General features: G+C 41.7%; 1 protein-coding gene across 1 annotated transcript in view; it reads left to right on the top strand.

The window, feature by feature from the left end:
• Window positions 1-1,557: 1,557 nt before the first annotated feature.
• SARAF (store-operated calcium entry associated regulatory factor) overlaps window positions 1,558-17,296 on the top strand; it is a 32,690-nt gene continuing 16,951 nt past the window's right edge. Inside the window, exons 1-4 of the mRNA XM_073542325.1 lie at window positions 1,558-1,720; window positions 2,107-2,285; window positions 15,309-15,732; window positions 16,523-16,649. Of these exons, the coding sequence (XP_073398426.1) occupies window positions 1,642-1,720; window positions 2,107-2,285; window positions 15,309-15,732; window positions 16,523-16,649 (809 nt within the window). The 5' untranslated portion in view covers window positions 1,558-1,641. The remainder of the gene's footprint in view (window positions 1,721-2,106; window positions 2,286-15,308; window positions 15,733-16,522; window positions 16,650-17,296) is intronic.

Here is a 17,296-nt window from a genome sequence, read left to right on the forward strand (position 1 = left end):
CATGGTATATAGCCCCCCAGCTTGGTATATAGCCCCCCAGCATAGTATATAGCCCCCCCAGCATGGTATATAGCCCCCCAGCATGGTATGATACAGCCCAGCATGGTATATAGCCCCCCAGCATGGTATAATACAGCCCAGCATGGTATATAGCCCCCCAGCATGGTATATAGCCCCCCAGCTTGGTATATAGCCCCCCAGCATGGTATATAGCCCCCCAGCTTGGTATATAGCCCCCCAGCTTGGTATATAGCCCCCCAGCATGGTATATAGCCCCCCCCCAGCATGGTATATAGCCCCCCAGCATGGTATAATACAGCCCAGCTTGGTATATAGCCCCCCCAGCATGGTATATAGCCCCCCAGCTTGGTATATAGCCCCCCAGCATAGTATATAGCCCCCCCAGCATGGTATTGCCCCCCAGCATGGTATGATACAGCCCAGCATGGTATATAGCCCCCCAGCATGGTATAATACAGCCCAGCATGGTATATAGCCCCCCAGCATGGTATGATACAGCCCAGCATGGTATATAGCTCCCCAGCATGGTATGATACAGCCCAGCATGGTATATAGCCCCCCAGCATGGTATAATACAGCCCAGCATGGTATATAGCCCCCCAGCATGGTATATAGCCCCCCAGCATGGTATGATACAGCCCAGCATGGTATATAGCCCCCCAGCATGGTATATAGCCCCCCCAGCATGGTATAATACAGCCCAGCTTGGTATATAGCCCCCCAGCATGGTATATAGCCCCCCAGCTTGGTATATAGCCCCCCAGCATGGTATATAGCCCCCCAGCATGGTATAATACAGCCCAGCTTGGTATATAGCCCCCCCAGCATGGTATATAGCCCCCCAGCTTGGTATATAGCCCCCCAGCATAGTATATAGCCCCCCCAGCATGGTATATAGCCCCCCAGCATGGTATGATACTGCCCACTAGTGTTTTGGTACGGTGCGTTGTGATGTGTAGCAATCCTGATGCATCCTGATCCAGATTAGATCCCTATACTTAACATAGGGACACACGGACCTGCGTTTGCATCATGGTCAGGATGCATCAGGTGCACCAACACATATCACAGCACTTACTAATTCACAAAGGACATTAACATAAAATGCCACAATACATGAGGAGCCGGGGCCTGATCACAAGAGCTGACAATCTGAGGAAGCGGCAATGCTGAATAACAGTCTACACTGCGTCACACAGGGGGAGAATGAGGCCCTCACTTCACAGGCAAAGACCTAGAACGATGACTGTGGAAAACCGATTGCTATGTAAAAAAAAGAGCCGTTTAAAGAGCCGGCTCTTTATGGTGAGCGGAGCCGGATCACCAAAAAGAGCCGAACTTCTCATCACTACTACTCGGCAATCTCGGCTCTGCACACACAGCGAAGACCACACCGCTTCCGCTGGAAGTAGCGCACTTCTCAGCCCTGCATTGTTTATCCTTTTGTACAACTTTATTAGTAAACAGACAAACGTGCAGAAAACCACGCCCCTCCCGCTGCTCGACCAATAGAGTTCTGACAAGCCGCGGGTAGAGGAAACTGATGAAACTCTATGTAATGCGACATTTGTGAGTGTGACTGTGGCCGGCCTGCTGCGTCTTTATTTCTTGGGGAGCACGATGGCGGCTGCCGGACTGCTGCTTCTCCCTGTGCTGGCTGCAGTGCACCTGTCGGGGGTCTCTGGATGGAATGAGCACGGTAAGACGAGGCCAGGCTCGGTGTGTGCCGCAGGCCTGCCCCATACCTTCCATGGTGCCATTACTGGTAAATGTGTGATGGCGGTGGTCCCACACCCCCGATCACGAGAATTGGGGCCCACCTCTTCATCCCCTGACTATAGGGGCGGTGGTCACACCTGTGCAGTGTCACTACATTCCCAGTGATGCTGCCCCCCGCCATCACACATGGAGCACCAATCTAGTGTGCTGGGTGCGATAGACCCTTACTAGAGACATAACGAGATATTTCCCCACTGACTGTGTCATGCAGCGGCACATACATATATAATAATATATATAATGTGCATATTCTAGTCATCTGATGTCTTAGAGATGGAAAATAAACCGGAATTTGATTTCTTTCAGAGCGGGTATTACTCAGGGAGATCCAAGCGATCACATTATATGCCGACAGATACACCAATGGGCGCCGGGCAGCTCCTGTCCCACAGCTGAAATGTATTGGAGGCAGTGCTGGCTGTGGTGCCGCGGTACCGCCGGTGGTGCAGTGTCACAACAGAGGATGGGATGGCGTCGATGTCCAGGTGATTTGTCCACGCTGGAAATCTCAGGATGTGTTTCTGTTTTTAAGCTCCTAACAACATCTGGTGTGTGGGTGTTTGTATATATAGATGTGTGTCTGTATATATAGATGTGTCTGTATATAAAGATGTGTGGGTGTTTGTATAGATGTGTGGGTGTTTGTATAGATGTGTGTCTGTATATATAGATGTGTGGGTGTTTGTATAGATGTGTGTCTGTATATATAGATGTGTGGGTGTTTGTATAGATGTGTGTCTGTATATATAGATGTGTGGGTGTTTGTATAGATGTGTGTCTGTGTCTGTATATATAGATGTGTGGGTGTTTGTATAGATGTGTGTCTGTATATATAGATGTGTGGGTGTTTGTATAGATGTGTGTCTGTGTCTGTATATATAGATGTGTGGGTGTTTGTATAGATGTGTGTCTGTATATATAGATGTGTCTGTATATAAAGATGTGTGGGTGTTTGTATAGATGTGTGTCTGTATATATAGATGTGTGGGTGTTTGTATAGTTGCGTGTATGTATAGATGTGTGTCTGTATATATAGATGTGTCTGTATATATAGATGTGTGGGTGTTTGTATATATAGATGTGTGTCTGTATATATAGATGTGTCTGTATATAAAGATGTGTGGGTGTTTGTATAGATGTGTGGGTGTTTGTATAGATGTGTGTCTGTATATATAGATGTGTGGGTGTTTGTATAGATGTGTGTCTGTATATATAGATGTGTGGGTGTTTGTATAGATGTGTGTCTGTATATATAGATGTGTGGGTGTTTGTATAGTTGCGTGTATGTATAGATGTGTGTCTGTATATATAGATGTGTCTGTATATATAGATGTGTGGGTGTTTGTATATATAGATGTGTGTCTGTATATATAGATGTGTGGGTGTTTGTATAGTTGCGTGTATGTATAGATGTGTGTCTGTATATATAGATGTGTCTGTATATAAAGATGTGTGGGTGTTTGTATAGATGTGTGGGTGTTTGTATAGATGTGTGTCTGTATATATAGATGTGTGGGTGTTTGTATAGATGTGTGTCTGTATATATAGATGTGTCTGTATATAAAGATGTGTGGGTGTTTGTATAGATGTGTGTCTGTATATATAGATGTGTGGGTGTTTGTATAGATGTGTGTCTGTATATATAGATGTGTGGGTGTTTGTATAGTTGCGTGTATGTATAGATGTGTGTCTGTATATATAGATGTGTCTGTATATATAGATGTGTGGGTGTTTGTATAGATGTGTGTCTGTGTCTGTATATATAGATGTGTGGGTGTTTGTATAGATGTGTGTCTGTATATATAGATGTGTGGGTGTTTGTATAGATGTGTGTCTGTATATATAGATGTGTGGGTGTTTGTATAGTTGCGTGTATGTATAGATGTGTGTCTGTATATATAGATGTGTGGGTGTTTGTATAGATGTGTGTCTGTATATATAGATGTGTGGGTGTTTGTATAGATGTGTGTCTGTATATATAGATGTGTGGGTGTTTGTATAGATGTGTGTCTGTATATATAGATGTGTGGGTGTTTGTATAGTTGCGTGTATGTATAGATGTGTGTCTGTATATATAGATGTGTGGGTGTTTGTATAGATGTGTGTCTGTGTCTGTATATATAGATGTGTGGGTGTTTGTATAGATGTGTGTCTGTATATATAGATGTGTGGGTGTTTGTATAGATGTGTGTCTGTATATATAGATGTGTGGGTGTTTGTATAGATGTGTGTCTGTGTATATATAGATGTGTGGGTGTTTGTATAGTTGCGTGTATGTATAGATGTGTGTCTGTATATATAGATGTGTGGGTGTTTGTATAGATGTGTGTCTGTATATATAGATGTGTGGGTGTTTGTATAGATGTGTGTCTGTATATATAGATGTGTGGGTGTTTGTATAGATGTGTGTCTGTGTATATATAGATGTGTGGGTGTTTGTATAGTTGCGTGTATGTATAGATGTGTGTCTGTATATATAGATGTGTCTGTGTCTGTATATATAGATGTGTGGGTGTTTGTATAGTTGCGTGTATGTATAGATGTGTGTCTGTATATATAGATGTGTCTGTATATATAGATGTGTGGGTGTTTGTATAGATGTGTGTCTGTATATATAGATGTGTGGGTGTTTGTATAGATGTGTGTCTGTATATATAGATGTGTGGGTGTTTGTATAGATGTGTGTCTGTATATATAGATGTGTGGGTGTTTGTATAGTTGCGTGTATGTATAGATGTGTGTCTGTATATATAGATGTGTGGGTGTTTGTATAGATGTGTGTCTGTGTCTGTATATATAGATGTGTGGGTGTTTGTATAGATGTGTGTCTGTATATATAGATGTGTGGGTGTTTGTATAGATGTGTGTCTGTGTATATATAGATGTGTGGGTGTTTGTATAGTTGCGTGTATGTATAGATGTGTGTCTGTATATATAGATGTGTGGGTGTTTGTATAGATGTGTGTCTGTATATATAGATGTGTGGGTGTTTGTATAGATGTGTGTCTGTATATATAGATGTGTGGGTGTTTGTATAGATGTGTGTCTGTGTATATATAGATGTGTGGGTGTTTGTATAGTTGCGTGTATGTATAGATGTGTGTCTGTATATATAGATGTGTCTGTGTCTGTATATATAGATGTGTGGGTGTTTGTATATATGTGTGTCTGTGTCTGTATATATAGATGTGTGGGTGTTTTGTATAGATGTGTGTCTGTATATATAGATGTGTGGGTGTTTGTATAGATGTGTGGGTGTTTGTATAGATGTGTGTCTGTGTATATATAGATGTGTGGGTGTTTGTATAGATGTGTGTCTGTATATATAGATGTGTGGGTGTTTGCATAGTTGCGTGTATGTATAGATGTGTGTCTGTATATATAGATGTGTCTGTGTCTGTATATATAGATGTGTCTGTGCCTGTATATATAGATGTGTGTCTGTATATATAGATGTGTGTCTGTATATATAGATGTGTGTCTGTGTACATTAGGGTGACCGGATCTCATATGGGGGGAAAAAATGTCAGAATTTTGTCCGTCTGGACCCCACAAAACGATTCCCCTTTCCAGATATTGAGAGAGCCAAAATTTGAGCTCGATCAAACGACGTTAACCCGTGCCGCTCGTCGCTCAAAGTTTGAAAAAATCCAAATTGAGGTATTTTAAGATTTAGGTATTTTACATAGTCTGTTAGACTATAAAGAATGTGACAACAACATTGCAGAAATAGCCCTGACCAAATTTTCGAACCATTTGTGGTATTTGAATGCAGAGTTGGTGGGATTATCGTTTTTTGATCCCACCATTACAGACAATGAAAAGTTGTTAATGGCTAATAAATTGCTCAGTAGCACAGATGAACCATCAGAGCACGCTAACCTACATGAGTTGATAATTTTACATAGTTATCTAATCTATTCTAGAGCTTTTGTTAAAGTAGTTTTTGAAACGTCAGAATATAATGCTCGGCATTTGCTTACAACTTGCAGGACATATTGCTTTTGTTCTTCATCTTTTGTCAGAAGGTCGTTAAAGTCGGTTACTTCCTACCTCTTAATTTTTCTTTCCTAACTTTTGGATTTACAACCCTAGCATGCTCGGATGGTTCATCTGTGCTACTGAGCAATTTATTAGCCATTAACAACTTTTCATTGTCTGTAGTGGTGGGATCAAAAAACGATAATCCCACCAACTCTGCATTCAAATACCACAAATGGTTCGAAAATTTGGTCAGGGCTATTTCTGCAATGTTGTTGTCACATTCTTTATAGTCTAACAGACTATGCAAAATACCTAAATCTTAAAATACCTCAATTTGGATTTTTTCAAACTTTGAGCGACGAGCGGCACGGGTTAACGTCGTTTGATCGAGCTCAAATTTTGGCTCTCTCAATATCTGGAAAGGGAAATCGTTTTGTGGGGTCCAGACGGACAAAATTCCGACATCGATTTTTTTGCGGTCACCCTAGTCTATATATAGATGTGTGGGTGTTTGTATAGATGCGTGTCTGTGTATATATAGATGTGTGTCTGTGTATATATAGATGTGTGTCTGTGTATATATAGATGTGTGTCTGTGTATATATAGATGTGTGTCTGTGTATATATAGATGTGTGTCTGTGTATATATAGATGTGTGTCTGTGTATATATAGATGTGTGTCTGTGTATATATAGATGTGTGGGTGTTTGTATAGATGCGTGTCTGTGTATATATAGATGTGTGTCTGTGTATATATAGATGTGTGTCTGTGTATATATAGATGTGTGTCTGTGTATATATAGATGTGTGTCTGTGTATATATAGATGTGTGTCTGTGTATGTATAGATGCGTGTATATATAGATGTGTGTCTGTGTATATATAGATGTGTGGGTGTTTGTATAGTTGCGTGTATATATAGATGTGTGTCTGTGTATATATAGATGTGTGTCTGTGTATATATAGATGTGTGTCTGTGTATATATAGATGTGTGTCTGTGTATATATAGATGTGTGTCTGTGTATATATAGATGTGTCTGTGTATATATAGATGTGTCTGTGTATATATAGATGTGTCTGTATATATAGATGTGTCTGTGTATATATAGATGTGTCTGTGTATATATAGATGTGTCTGTGTATATATAGATGTGTCTGTGTATATATAGATGTGTCTGTGTATATGTAGATGTGTCTGTGTATATATAGATGTGTGTATGTATAGATGTGTGTATGTATAGATGTGTGTCTGTGTATATATAGATGTGTGTCTGTGTATGTATAGATGTGTGTCTGTGTATGTATAGATGTGTGTCTGTGTATGTATAGATGTGTGTCTGTGTATGTATAGATGTGTGTCTGTGTATGTATAGATGTGTGTCTGTGTATGTATAGATGTGTGTCTGTGTATGTATAGATGTGTGTCTGTGTATATATAGATGTGTCTGTGTATATATAGATGTCTGTGTATATATAGATGTGTCTGTGTATATATAGATGTGTCTGTGTATATATAGATGTGTCTGTGTATATATAGATGTGTCTGTGTATATATAGATGTGTCTGTGTATATATAGATGTGTCTGTGTATATATAGATGTGTCTGTATATATAGATGTGTCTGTGTATATATAGATGTGTCTGTATATATAGATGTGTCTGTGTATATATAGATGTGTCTGTATATATAGATGTGTCTGTGTATATATAGATGTGTCTGTGTATATGTAGATGTGTCTGTGTATATATAGATGTGTGTATGTATAGATGTGTGTATGTATAGATGTGTGTCTGTGTATATATAGATGTGTGTCTGTGTATGTATAGATGTGTGTCTGTGTATGTATAGATGTGTGTCTGTGTATGTATAGATGTGTGTCTGTGTATGTATAGATGTGTGGGTGTTTGTATAGTTGCGTGTATATATAGATGTGTCTGTGTATATATTGATGTGTGTGTATAGACATATCATGAGACGGGTTTTTGTTTTTAAACTCTTATAGATGGGAATGTATAGATGTGTTGATGTGTATATATTATATACATATATAAAGCACAAGCACTGGACTGGCGCATAAGAATATATATATATATATATATATATATATATATATATAAGAATTATTTTGCAGCATTATTTCCACACCTGGCTAAAGCACAAGGGGTGTATGTTACCAACACACTATATATATCTATATCTATATATATATATATATATATATAGTGTGTTGGTAACATACACCCCTTGTGCTTTAGCCAGGTGTGGAAATAATGCTGCAAAATAATAGTGCTTTTTAAAAATGCACATGTTTGTAGTTTATTTTTATCAAGTGACCAAACAAAAAGTGACTGAACAAAGGAGACATGTAAATCAGATCAATATTTGCTGTTCCTGCCCATTGAACTTTTCTAGGTATGTTTGTACACATTGAACACTGGGCTGCAAAAGACATATTTTTTTTTTTTTTTTTTTTTTAAAGGAACTTGTCACCAGGTTTTACCAAATATTAACGAACCACCTTTAGCTGCTCTGTCACCGCAATCCATCAACCTGTTTCTATTAAACCGCAGGGGCACTTTCATCTACCGTGAGTTCGTAAAAGCAAATTACAACTGCTCTTTTAAGGGAATCTGTCACCTATTTTTTTTGCATATAGGATGCGGCCACCGCCATCAGGGGCTTATCTGCTGCATTCTGTAATGTAGTGCGCAGGCTCCTAGAAAGGTCAGAGGGGTCCGGCGCCTGCAGTACTCTGCTCTGTCCTTAATATGGCAGAGCAGTGCGCCTGCATCGGGAGCCGCGACATCATCGCTAGAAGATGGGAGGTGCCGTACCCGGACCGGACCGCCCCCCAGTTGAATATAATATAAGTTGTTTTACTTATCTTTCAGGTTTCATCGGGGGGCTTATCTACAGCATTACAGAATGCTGTAGATAAGCCCTTGATGGCGGTGGCCGCATCTTATATGCAAAAAATATAGGTGACTGATTCCCTTTAACCACGCAGGAACAAGTTTCACAGCGATCTGTGGATGAAGTAGTGTCATCCACATTAGTCAATGTAGGAGGGTAGCGATTCTGCTGATCGAGGAGGCACAGACCATTGATGCCGCTCAGACCAGACTGTACTGATTATTTCTGGGATATGCAGGGGAAGTTGGTGGCTTATATACAGGTTGATAAACTGCGGTACAAGAGCACGAAAAGCTGGTGGTGTTTGTTTATATTGTGAAAAACTGGTGACAGATTCCCTTTAAGTAATTTATTTTGCTAAAGTAATACAATCAAAAATAACTATCTAAGGTTGGTATGACCATAACCAGATTTACCAACAGAATAAAGTTAAAGGGACATTCCTGTATCAGACATTTATGGCAAATGAAGCGATTCAAGCTGTCATTGATGTTAGAGGGGGCAATACACGGTATTAACCCCTTCATGACCCAGCCAATTTTGACCTTAATGACCAGGCCATTTTTTGCAATTCTGACCAATGTCCCTTTATGAGGTAATAACTCAGGAACGCTTCAACGCATCCTAGCGATTCTGAGATTGTTTTCTTCGTGACATATTGGGCTTCATGTTAGTGGTAAATTTAGGTCGATATTTTTTGCGTTTATTTGTGAAAAAAAATGGAAATTTGGCGAAAATTTTGCAATTTTTATTCTGTTAAACCAGAGAGTTATGTGACACAAAATAGTTAATAAATAACATTTCCCACATGTCTACTTTACATTAGCACAATTTTGGAAACAAAATTTTTTTTCGTTAGGAAGTTATAAGGGTTAAAAGTTTACCAGCGAATTCTCATTTTTACAACAAAACTTACAAAACCTTTTTTTAGGGACCGCCTCACATTTGAAGTCACTTTGAGGGGTCTATATAGCAGAAAATACGCAAAAGTGACACCATTCTAAAAACTGCACCCCTCAAGCTACTCAAAACTGCATTCAAGAAGATTATTAACCCTTCAGGTGCTTCACAGGAACTAAAGCAACGTGGAAAGAAAAAATGGACATTTTAATTTTTCCAACCAAAATTTTCTTTTAGCATCGGTTTTTCCATTTTCACATGGTCAACAGGATAAAATGGATCCTAAAATTTATTGGGCAATTTCTCCTGAGTACACCGATACCTCATATGTGCTCATAAACCACTGTTTGGGCGCACGGCAGGGCTCAGAAGGCAAGGAGCGCCATTTGACTTTTTGAATGGAAAATATGCTTGAATATTTAGCGGTTGCCATGTCGCGTTTGGAGAGCCCCTGATGTGCCTAAACATTGGAGCTCCCTCACAAGTGACCCCATTTTGGAAACTAGACCCTCCAAGGAACTTATCTAGATGCATAGTGATCACTTTGAACCCCCAGGTGCGTCACAAATTGATCCGTAAAAAAAAAAAGTACTTTTTTTTTTCGCAAAAATTTTATTTAGCCTCAGTTTTTTCATTTTCACATGGGCAACAGGATAAAATGGATCCTAAAATTTGTTGGGCAATTTCTAACGAGTACATCGATTCCTCATACAGTGCCTACAAGTAGTATTCAACCCCCTGCAGATTTAGCAGGTTTACACATTCGGAATAAACTTGGCATTGTGACATTTGGACTGTAGATCAGCCTGGAAGTGTGAAATGCACTGCAGCAAAAAAGAATGTTATTTCTTTGTTTAATTTTTTTTTTAAATTGTGAAAAGTTTATTCAGAGGGTCATTTATTATTCAACCCCTCAAACCACCAGAATTCTGTTTGGTTCCCCTAAAGTATTAAGAAGTATTTCAGGCACATAGAACAATGAGCTTCACATGTTTGTATTAATTATCTCTTTTTCCAGCCTTTTCTGACTATTTAAGACCCTCCCCAAACTTGTGAACAGCACTCATACATGGTCAACATGGGAAAGACAAAGGAGCATTCCAAGGCCATCAGAGACAAGATCGTGGAGGGTCACAAGGCTGGCAAGGGGTACAAAACCCTTTCCAAGGAGTTGGGCCTAACTGTCTCCACTGTTGGGAGCATCATCCGGAAGTGGAAGGCTTATGGAACTACTGTTAGCCTTCCACGGCCTGGACAGCCTTTGAAAGTTTCCTCCCGTGCCGAGGCCAGGCTTGTCCGAAGAGTCAAGGCTAACTCAAGAACAACAAGGAAGGAGCTCCGGGAAGATCTCATGGCAGTGGGGACATTGGTTTCAGTCAATACCATAAGTAACGTACTCCACCGCAATGGTCTCCGTTCCAGATGAGCCCGTAAGGTACCTTTACTTTCAAAGCGTCATGTCAAGGCTCGTCTACAGTTTGCTCATGATCACTTGGAGGACTCTGAGACAGACTGGTTCAAGGTTCTCTGGTCTGATGAGACCAAGATCGAGATCTTTGGTGCCAACCACACACGTGACGTTTGGAGACTGGATGGCACTGCATACGACCCCAAGAATACCATCCCTACAGTCAAGCATGGTGGTGGCAGCATCATGCTGTGGGGCTGTTTCTCAGCCAAGGGGCCTGGCCATCTGGTCCGCATCCATGGGAAGATGGATAGCACGGCCTACCTGGAGATTTTGGCCAAGAACCTCCGCTCCTCCATCAAGGATCTTAAGATGGGTCGTCATTTCATCTTCCAACAAGACAACGACCCAAAGCACACAGCCAACAAAACCAAGGCCTGGTTCAAGAGGCAAAAAATCAAGGTGTTGGAGTGGCCTAGTCAGTCTCCTGACCTTAACCCAATTGAAAACTTGTGGAAGGAGCTCAAGATTAAAGTCCACATGAGACACCCAAAGAACCTAGATAACTTGGAGAAGATCTGCATGGAGGAGTAGGCCAAGATAACTCCAGAGACCTGTGCCGGCCTGATCAGGTCTTATAAAAGACGATTATTAGCTGTAATTGCAAACAAGGGTTATTCCACAAAATATTAAACCTAGGGGTTGAATAATAATTGACCCACACTTTTATGTTTAAAATTTATTAAAATTTAACTGAGAAACATAACTTTTTGGTTTGTAAGATTTATGCATCTGTTAATAAATTCTGCTCTTGTGTGAAGTTTGAAGGCTCTAACTTATTTGCATCTTATCAAACCTGCTAAATCTGCAGGGGGTTGAATACTACTTGTAGGCACTGTATGTGGTCATAAACCATTGTTTGGGCGCACGGCAGGGCCCGGAAGGGACGGAGCGCCATGTGACTTTTTGATTGGAAAATTAGCGGACACCATGTCGCATTTGGAGAGCCCCTGTGTGCCTAAACATTGGAGCTCCCCCAGGGAGGGAAGGAGCGCCATTTTGGAATGCAGACTTTGATGGAATGTTCTGCGGGCGTCATGTTGCGTTTGCAGAGCCCCTGTGTGCCTAAACCGTAGAAACCCCCACAGGTGACCCCATTTTGGAAACTAGACCCCCACGGAACTTATCTAGATGTGTAGTGAGCACTCTGAACCCCCAAGTGCTTCACAGAAGTTTATAAACGCAGAGCCATGAAAATAAAAAAACATTTTCTTCCTCAAAAATGATTTTTTAGCCCGCTATTTTTTATTTTCCCAAGGGTAACAGGATAAATTGGACCCCAAAAGTTGTTGTCCAGTTTGTCCTGAGTACGCTGGTACCCCATATGTGGGGGGGAAACCACTGTTTGAGCGCACGGCATGGCTCAGAAGGGAAGGAGCGTCATTTGACTTTTTGAATGGAAAATTAGCTCCAATCGTTAGCGGACACCATGTCGTGTTTGCAGAGCCCCTGTGTGCTTAAACTTTGGAGCTCCCCCACAAATGACCCCATTTTGGAAACTAGACCCCCTAAGGAACTTATCTAAATGTGTGGTGAGCACTTTGAACCCCCAGGTGCTTCACAGAAGTTTATAACGCAGAGCCGTTAAAATAAAAATATTTTTTTTTCCTCAAAAAATAATTTTTTAGCCTGCTATTTTTTATTTTCACAAGGGTAACAGGATAAATTGGACCCCAAAAGTTGTTGTCCAGCTTGTCCTGAGTACGCTGGTACCCCATATGTGGGGGGGACCACTGTTTGGGCACACGTTGGGGCTCGGAAGGGAAGTAGTGACGTTTTGAAATGCCGACTTGATGGAATGGTCTGTGGGCGTCATGTTATGTTTGCAGAGCCCCTGATGTACCTAAACAGTGGAAACTCCCCACAAGTGACCCCATTTTGGAAACTAGACCCCCCAAGGAACTTATCTAGATGTGTGGTGAGCACATTGAACCCCCAAGTGCTTCTCAGAAGTTTATAACGCAGAACCGTGAAAATAAAAAATCATTTTTTTTCCACAAAAATAATTTTAGCCCCCATTTTTTAATTTTCCCAAGGGTAACAGGAGAAATTAAACCCCCAAAGTTGTTGTGCAATTTTTCCTGAGTACGCTGATACCCCAGAAGTGGGGGTACACCACTGTTTGGGCACACGTCGGGGCTCGAAAAGGAGGGAGCACCGTTTGACTTTTTGAACGCAAAATTGTCTGGAATAAATGGTGGCTCCATATTGCGTTTGGAGACCCCGTGATGTGCCTAAACAGTGGAAACCCCTCAATTCTGTCTCTAACCCTAATCCCAACCCTAACCACAACCCTAATCCCAACACACCCCTAACCCTAATTCCAACCCTAACCCTAATTCCAACCCTAACCCTAAATCCAACCCTAGCCCTAATGGAAAAAAAAAAAAAAAAAAAAATGTTTATTTTATTATTTGTCCCTACCTATGGGGGTGATAAGGGGGGCGGTGATTTACTTTTTTTTTTTTATTTTGATCACTATGAAAGTTTATCATAGTGATCAAAATAAGTGAATGAATCTGCAGCGTTGCAGATTCGATTCGGCGCACTGCGCATGCGCCTGCCATCTTCCAAGATGTCGGCGCCCATGACGCTGGATGGCGGGACACCGGGACAGATAGCGGGAGGTCGGAGGCACAAAGGAGGGTGAGAGGGGGTGATCGGAGGGCTGGGGGGTGGAGGGAAGGCAGGGGGGGCAGATTATGCCGGCGGCTGCCGATCGGTGGCGTCAGTCGGTGTGGGGGGGGGGGTCCGGGTCTCGGTCTCCAGCCATGTCCGATGCTGTTTCAGCATCGGACATGGCTGGATTGTAATATTTCCCCAATTTTCATTGGGGAAATATTACAATCGCTCTGATTGGCAGTTTCACTTTTAACAGCCAATCAGAGCGATCGTAGGCACGTGGGGGCTAAGCCACGCCCCCACGTGTTAACTCTGAAGGGTCCTTTGTGTGCGGGTCAGGTGACCTTTCAGTGACCCCGGTCACCCGACCCGCAGGGGGGCAATCAATTCATGACGCCACATAGGCATCATGGGTCATATTGTCACGACTTTTCATGACGCCTACGTGGCGTCAAAGGTCGTGAAGGGGTTAAGAAATGGGGCATGTAAACTTTTGATCAGGGTCATTTGGTTGTTATGGGTTGTCATTATGTTTTAAAAAGAGAAAACACAGTAGTTTGATAATAAATAGCTTCACCCAACCACTGACCATGAGTGGAGAAAAGTTTTGGTGTTATCATTCATATTCTCTGGAACAAAAAAAGGCCAAGAAAGCAAAAATTCTTTTGGGGTATTTAAACTTTGAGCACAACCATATTTTTCTATGTAAATGGTGATAGGAGTTCCAGCTCCTTAAAGAGGTTGTCCACTACTTTTACATTGACGGCCTATCCTCTCCAGAATGACCTTAGATTAGGGCTGGTCAATGGGATGCAGCTAGGTTCCAAAAATTTATGGAATCCCCAACTTTCAGGATATCTCCCCTCCCAGGTGGGAGATATTAATGCCATATCTCCGCTCATGTTAGGTAGGAAACCTGGCATATATATCTTTATCCATCTGTCCGATATTAATTTGGAGCCGATTCCCAGGCCGCCCTGTGATTTTGGTAAATGCGTTACAACACTGAAAATATTTCTCTTTTAACTGTAGGACCTACACCATTCACAAAAAAAAAAGTATTCATAACTGGACTTCATTGCCCCAATGTCTGATACTCTTGGCCAAATGTGCCTTTGAAAAGAGGAAACCTATTTCTCGAGGCAACAAATGTCACCTCCCCCCAGCCTCTTGCATACAGTGAGCCTTAGATTTCTTGTCTGCTCTTCAGCAGATAACCCACTTCAATTACCTGTTCACAGCAGGAGGTCATAAAGCAGATGACAGTGCTATCTCCTGTTCCTTTTCCAAGTTATAATTAAGCCATGGTTCAGTGTTCAATATAAGGGTGACATACCCCAGCAATAATTTTCATTGATGCACTTAATATATCAGTCCCTTGAGTGAAAATTAGTAACAGTTGGTATTCCTTTGCCTCAGCTATTTCGAAGTAAAGTATACCGCTCAGAATACACATTTTTTTTCCAATGTAAGTCAGTAGCAGATACTTGGAACTGTGTTTTTTGGACAATTCCCATTAGATATCATTAGCAGACATGATGTGAACCTAAAAATAGTCCATTAAGGATTGTCCAGTGATTCATATTTGACACTATGTGACATCTCTGTTTGAAATTCCAGTGGGAATGCAAGGTTGACATGGACAACGCTTACAGGTTTGGGAAAGTAGAAGTGAACTGTGAGGGCTTTGATTACCCTGAAGACCCATACATCCTGCGTGGCTCTTGTGGGCTGGAGTACACTCTGGAGCTCACCGAGGAAGGACGAAAGAGATCTCAAAGTGGCTACAGTTCTACAGGATTTGGCTCTGGATTTTACCAAGACAAATCAAGTGGCTGGAACACACAGCATTCCTCCGATGGCACCAGTGGAGTCATTGTCTTTGTGGTCATCCTGGGGCTGGCTTATGGTGTGTACAAGTTGTTTCTGAGCGGGCCTTCTAGCCAGCAACAGCATCCTGACACAGATCATTATGGACAAGAGCACCAAAGCTACAGCCAGGCTAATGCACCTCCGCCTCCAGGTTTCAAATCCGACTTCACTGGTAAAAGCCTTCATTTATTTTACTGTTTCTGTTCTGGAAAATTTAAAACAAATTAGGAAAGGAACCCTTTAGATTTGACTCTACATTTCTGGTTCCCTCCTTTACGTTGCCTATGGTTCCCCCAGGCAGAGGAAGGGCAGGGAGGCTCAGACTTCTCATACCACTTCCCATGTTACTGTAATGGGCATTTTTGACAAAAAGAGAAAGAACAATATAATGGAGAAACAGATGCAGTGGCAGCATAAATGAGGGAACCAAGTATAGTGGCATACCAGAAATGCATAGTCAAATGTAATATCAGGGGTGGAGTATCCCCTGAACTAACTTGTAAAAGCCAAGTAAAGCAAATTACAAAGTTAATTAAAATTTTATGTAGCTTCTTTAAAGGCGTTATCCACTACTGGGACAACCCCTTCTTAAACTAAATATTCGGCCCCAATAAAATTCTAAAGCCTATACTTGCCTCCCGTATCGGCTTTGTTCCAGCGGTGTTGGCGCTTGCATCCGCGGGGCTGTGATGCGGAGGAATGACACGTGATGCCTGGCGCCCAATCAGCCGACGTCATGTCACAACACCGCATCACAGGCCCGTAGAGAGCAAGTGTCGGGAACGCCGCCAGCACGATAGGTGAGTATAGGCTCTAGAATTTTATTGGGGGCCAAACATTTTGTTTAAGCTGAGGTTGTCCAAGTAGTGGACAACCTGTTTAAGATGGTTTTCATTTTGATATTGATGACGATCTTCAGAGCAGGCTGTCTGTATAATTCTAACAGAGTTTATCTTGTTAAGGTGCTTCATCTGGATTTGGTAACTTTGGAGGTGCATCATCCTTTGGCAGACAAGCAGGTCAAGGACCTGGGTTTTGGACTGGTTTGGGAACTGGCGGTGTACTTGGCTACTTGTTTGGCAATCAGAGGTTAGTATTGGTTATTTTATGTCAATAAAAAATAGAGCAACTCATCCCAAAACTAGGAAGTTAAAGGGAACCTTCCATGGCAGATAACACTATTGACCTGCAGATATAGGATAGGATTAATCTGCATATTAATAGTATTATGCAGGTGCCTGGCCACAGTACTGAAAGTGTGGCACGTGGTAGGAAATTAACTTTATTTCTCCCAGGAGCCACTGGCGCACTTACAGTCACCCCTCACAGCATGGTGAGTGGCAGGTGTAACCACGCCCCAGCACTGACTGACAGCCAGCTCTGTACTGATGCACTGCAGAGTGAACTGTCAGTCAAGGTTGGTGCATGCTGACTGTCGCCTACATGACTGAAAGCCAGTGGCTCCCAGGGAAAGTTCATTTTCTCCCAAGTGCTTCAGCCCTGTGGCCCGGGCACTTTTCTAATGCTATAAACCTGCAGATTACCGCAATATCTCCAGGTCAATAGTGTTATTGGACCTGACTGGTTCCCTTTAATTGATATTATCACAATTGTCCCACTAATGAATAGCTAAAATAGCAAGGCTTACATCGGAACATGTGGATAAGAAAACCTGTGTTGTCACTACGAGTCTCTTGCAGCACCATTTAGTTTATGGCTAAAATTACATACAGAAT

This window comes from Dendrobates tinctorius, unplaced genomic scaffold (assembly GCF_039654945.1).
Source record: "Dendrobates tinctorius isolate UK_male_01 unplaced genomic scaffold, ASM3965494v1 ptg000011l, whole genome shotgun sequence".
In the NCBI taxonomy this organism is placed as follows: domain Eukaryota; kingdom Metazoa; phylum Chordata; class Amphibia; order Anura; family Dendrobatidae; genus Dendrobates; species Dendrobates tinctorius.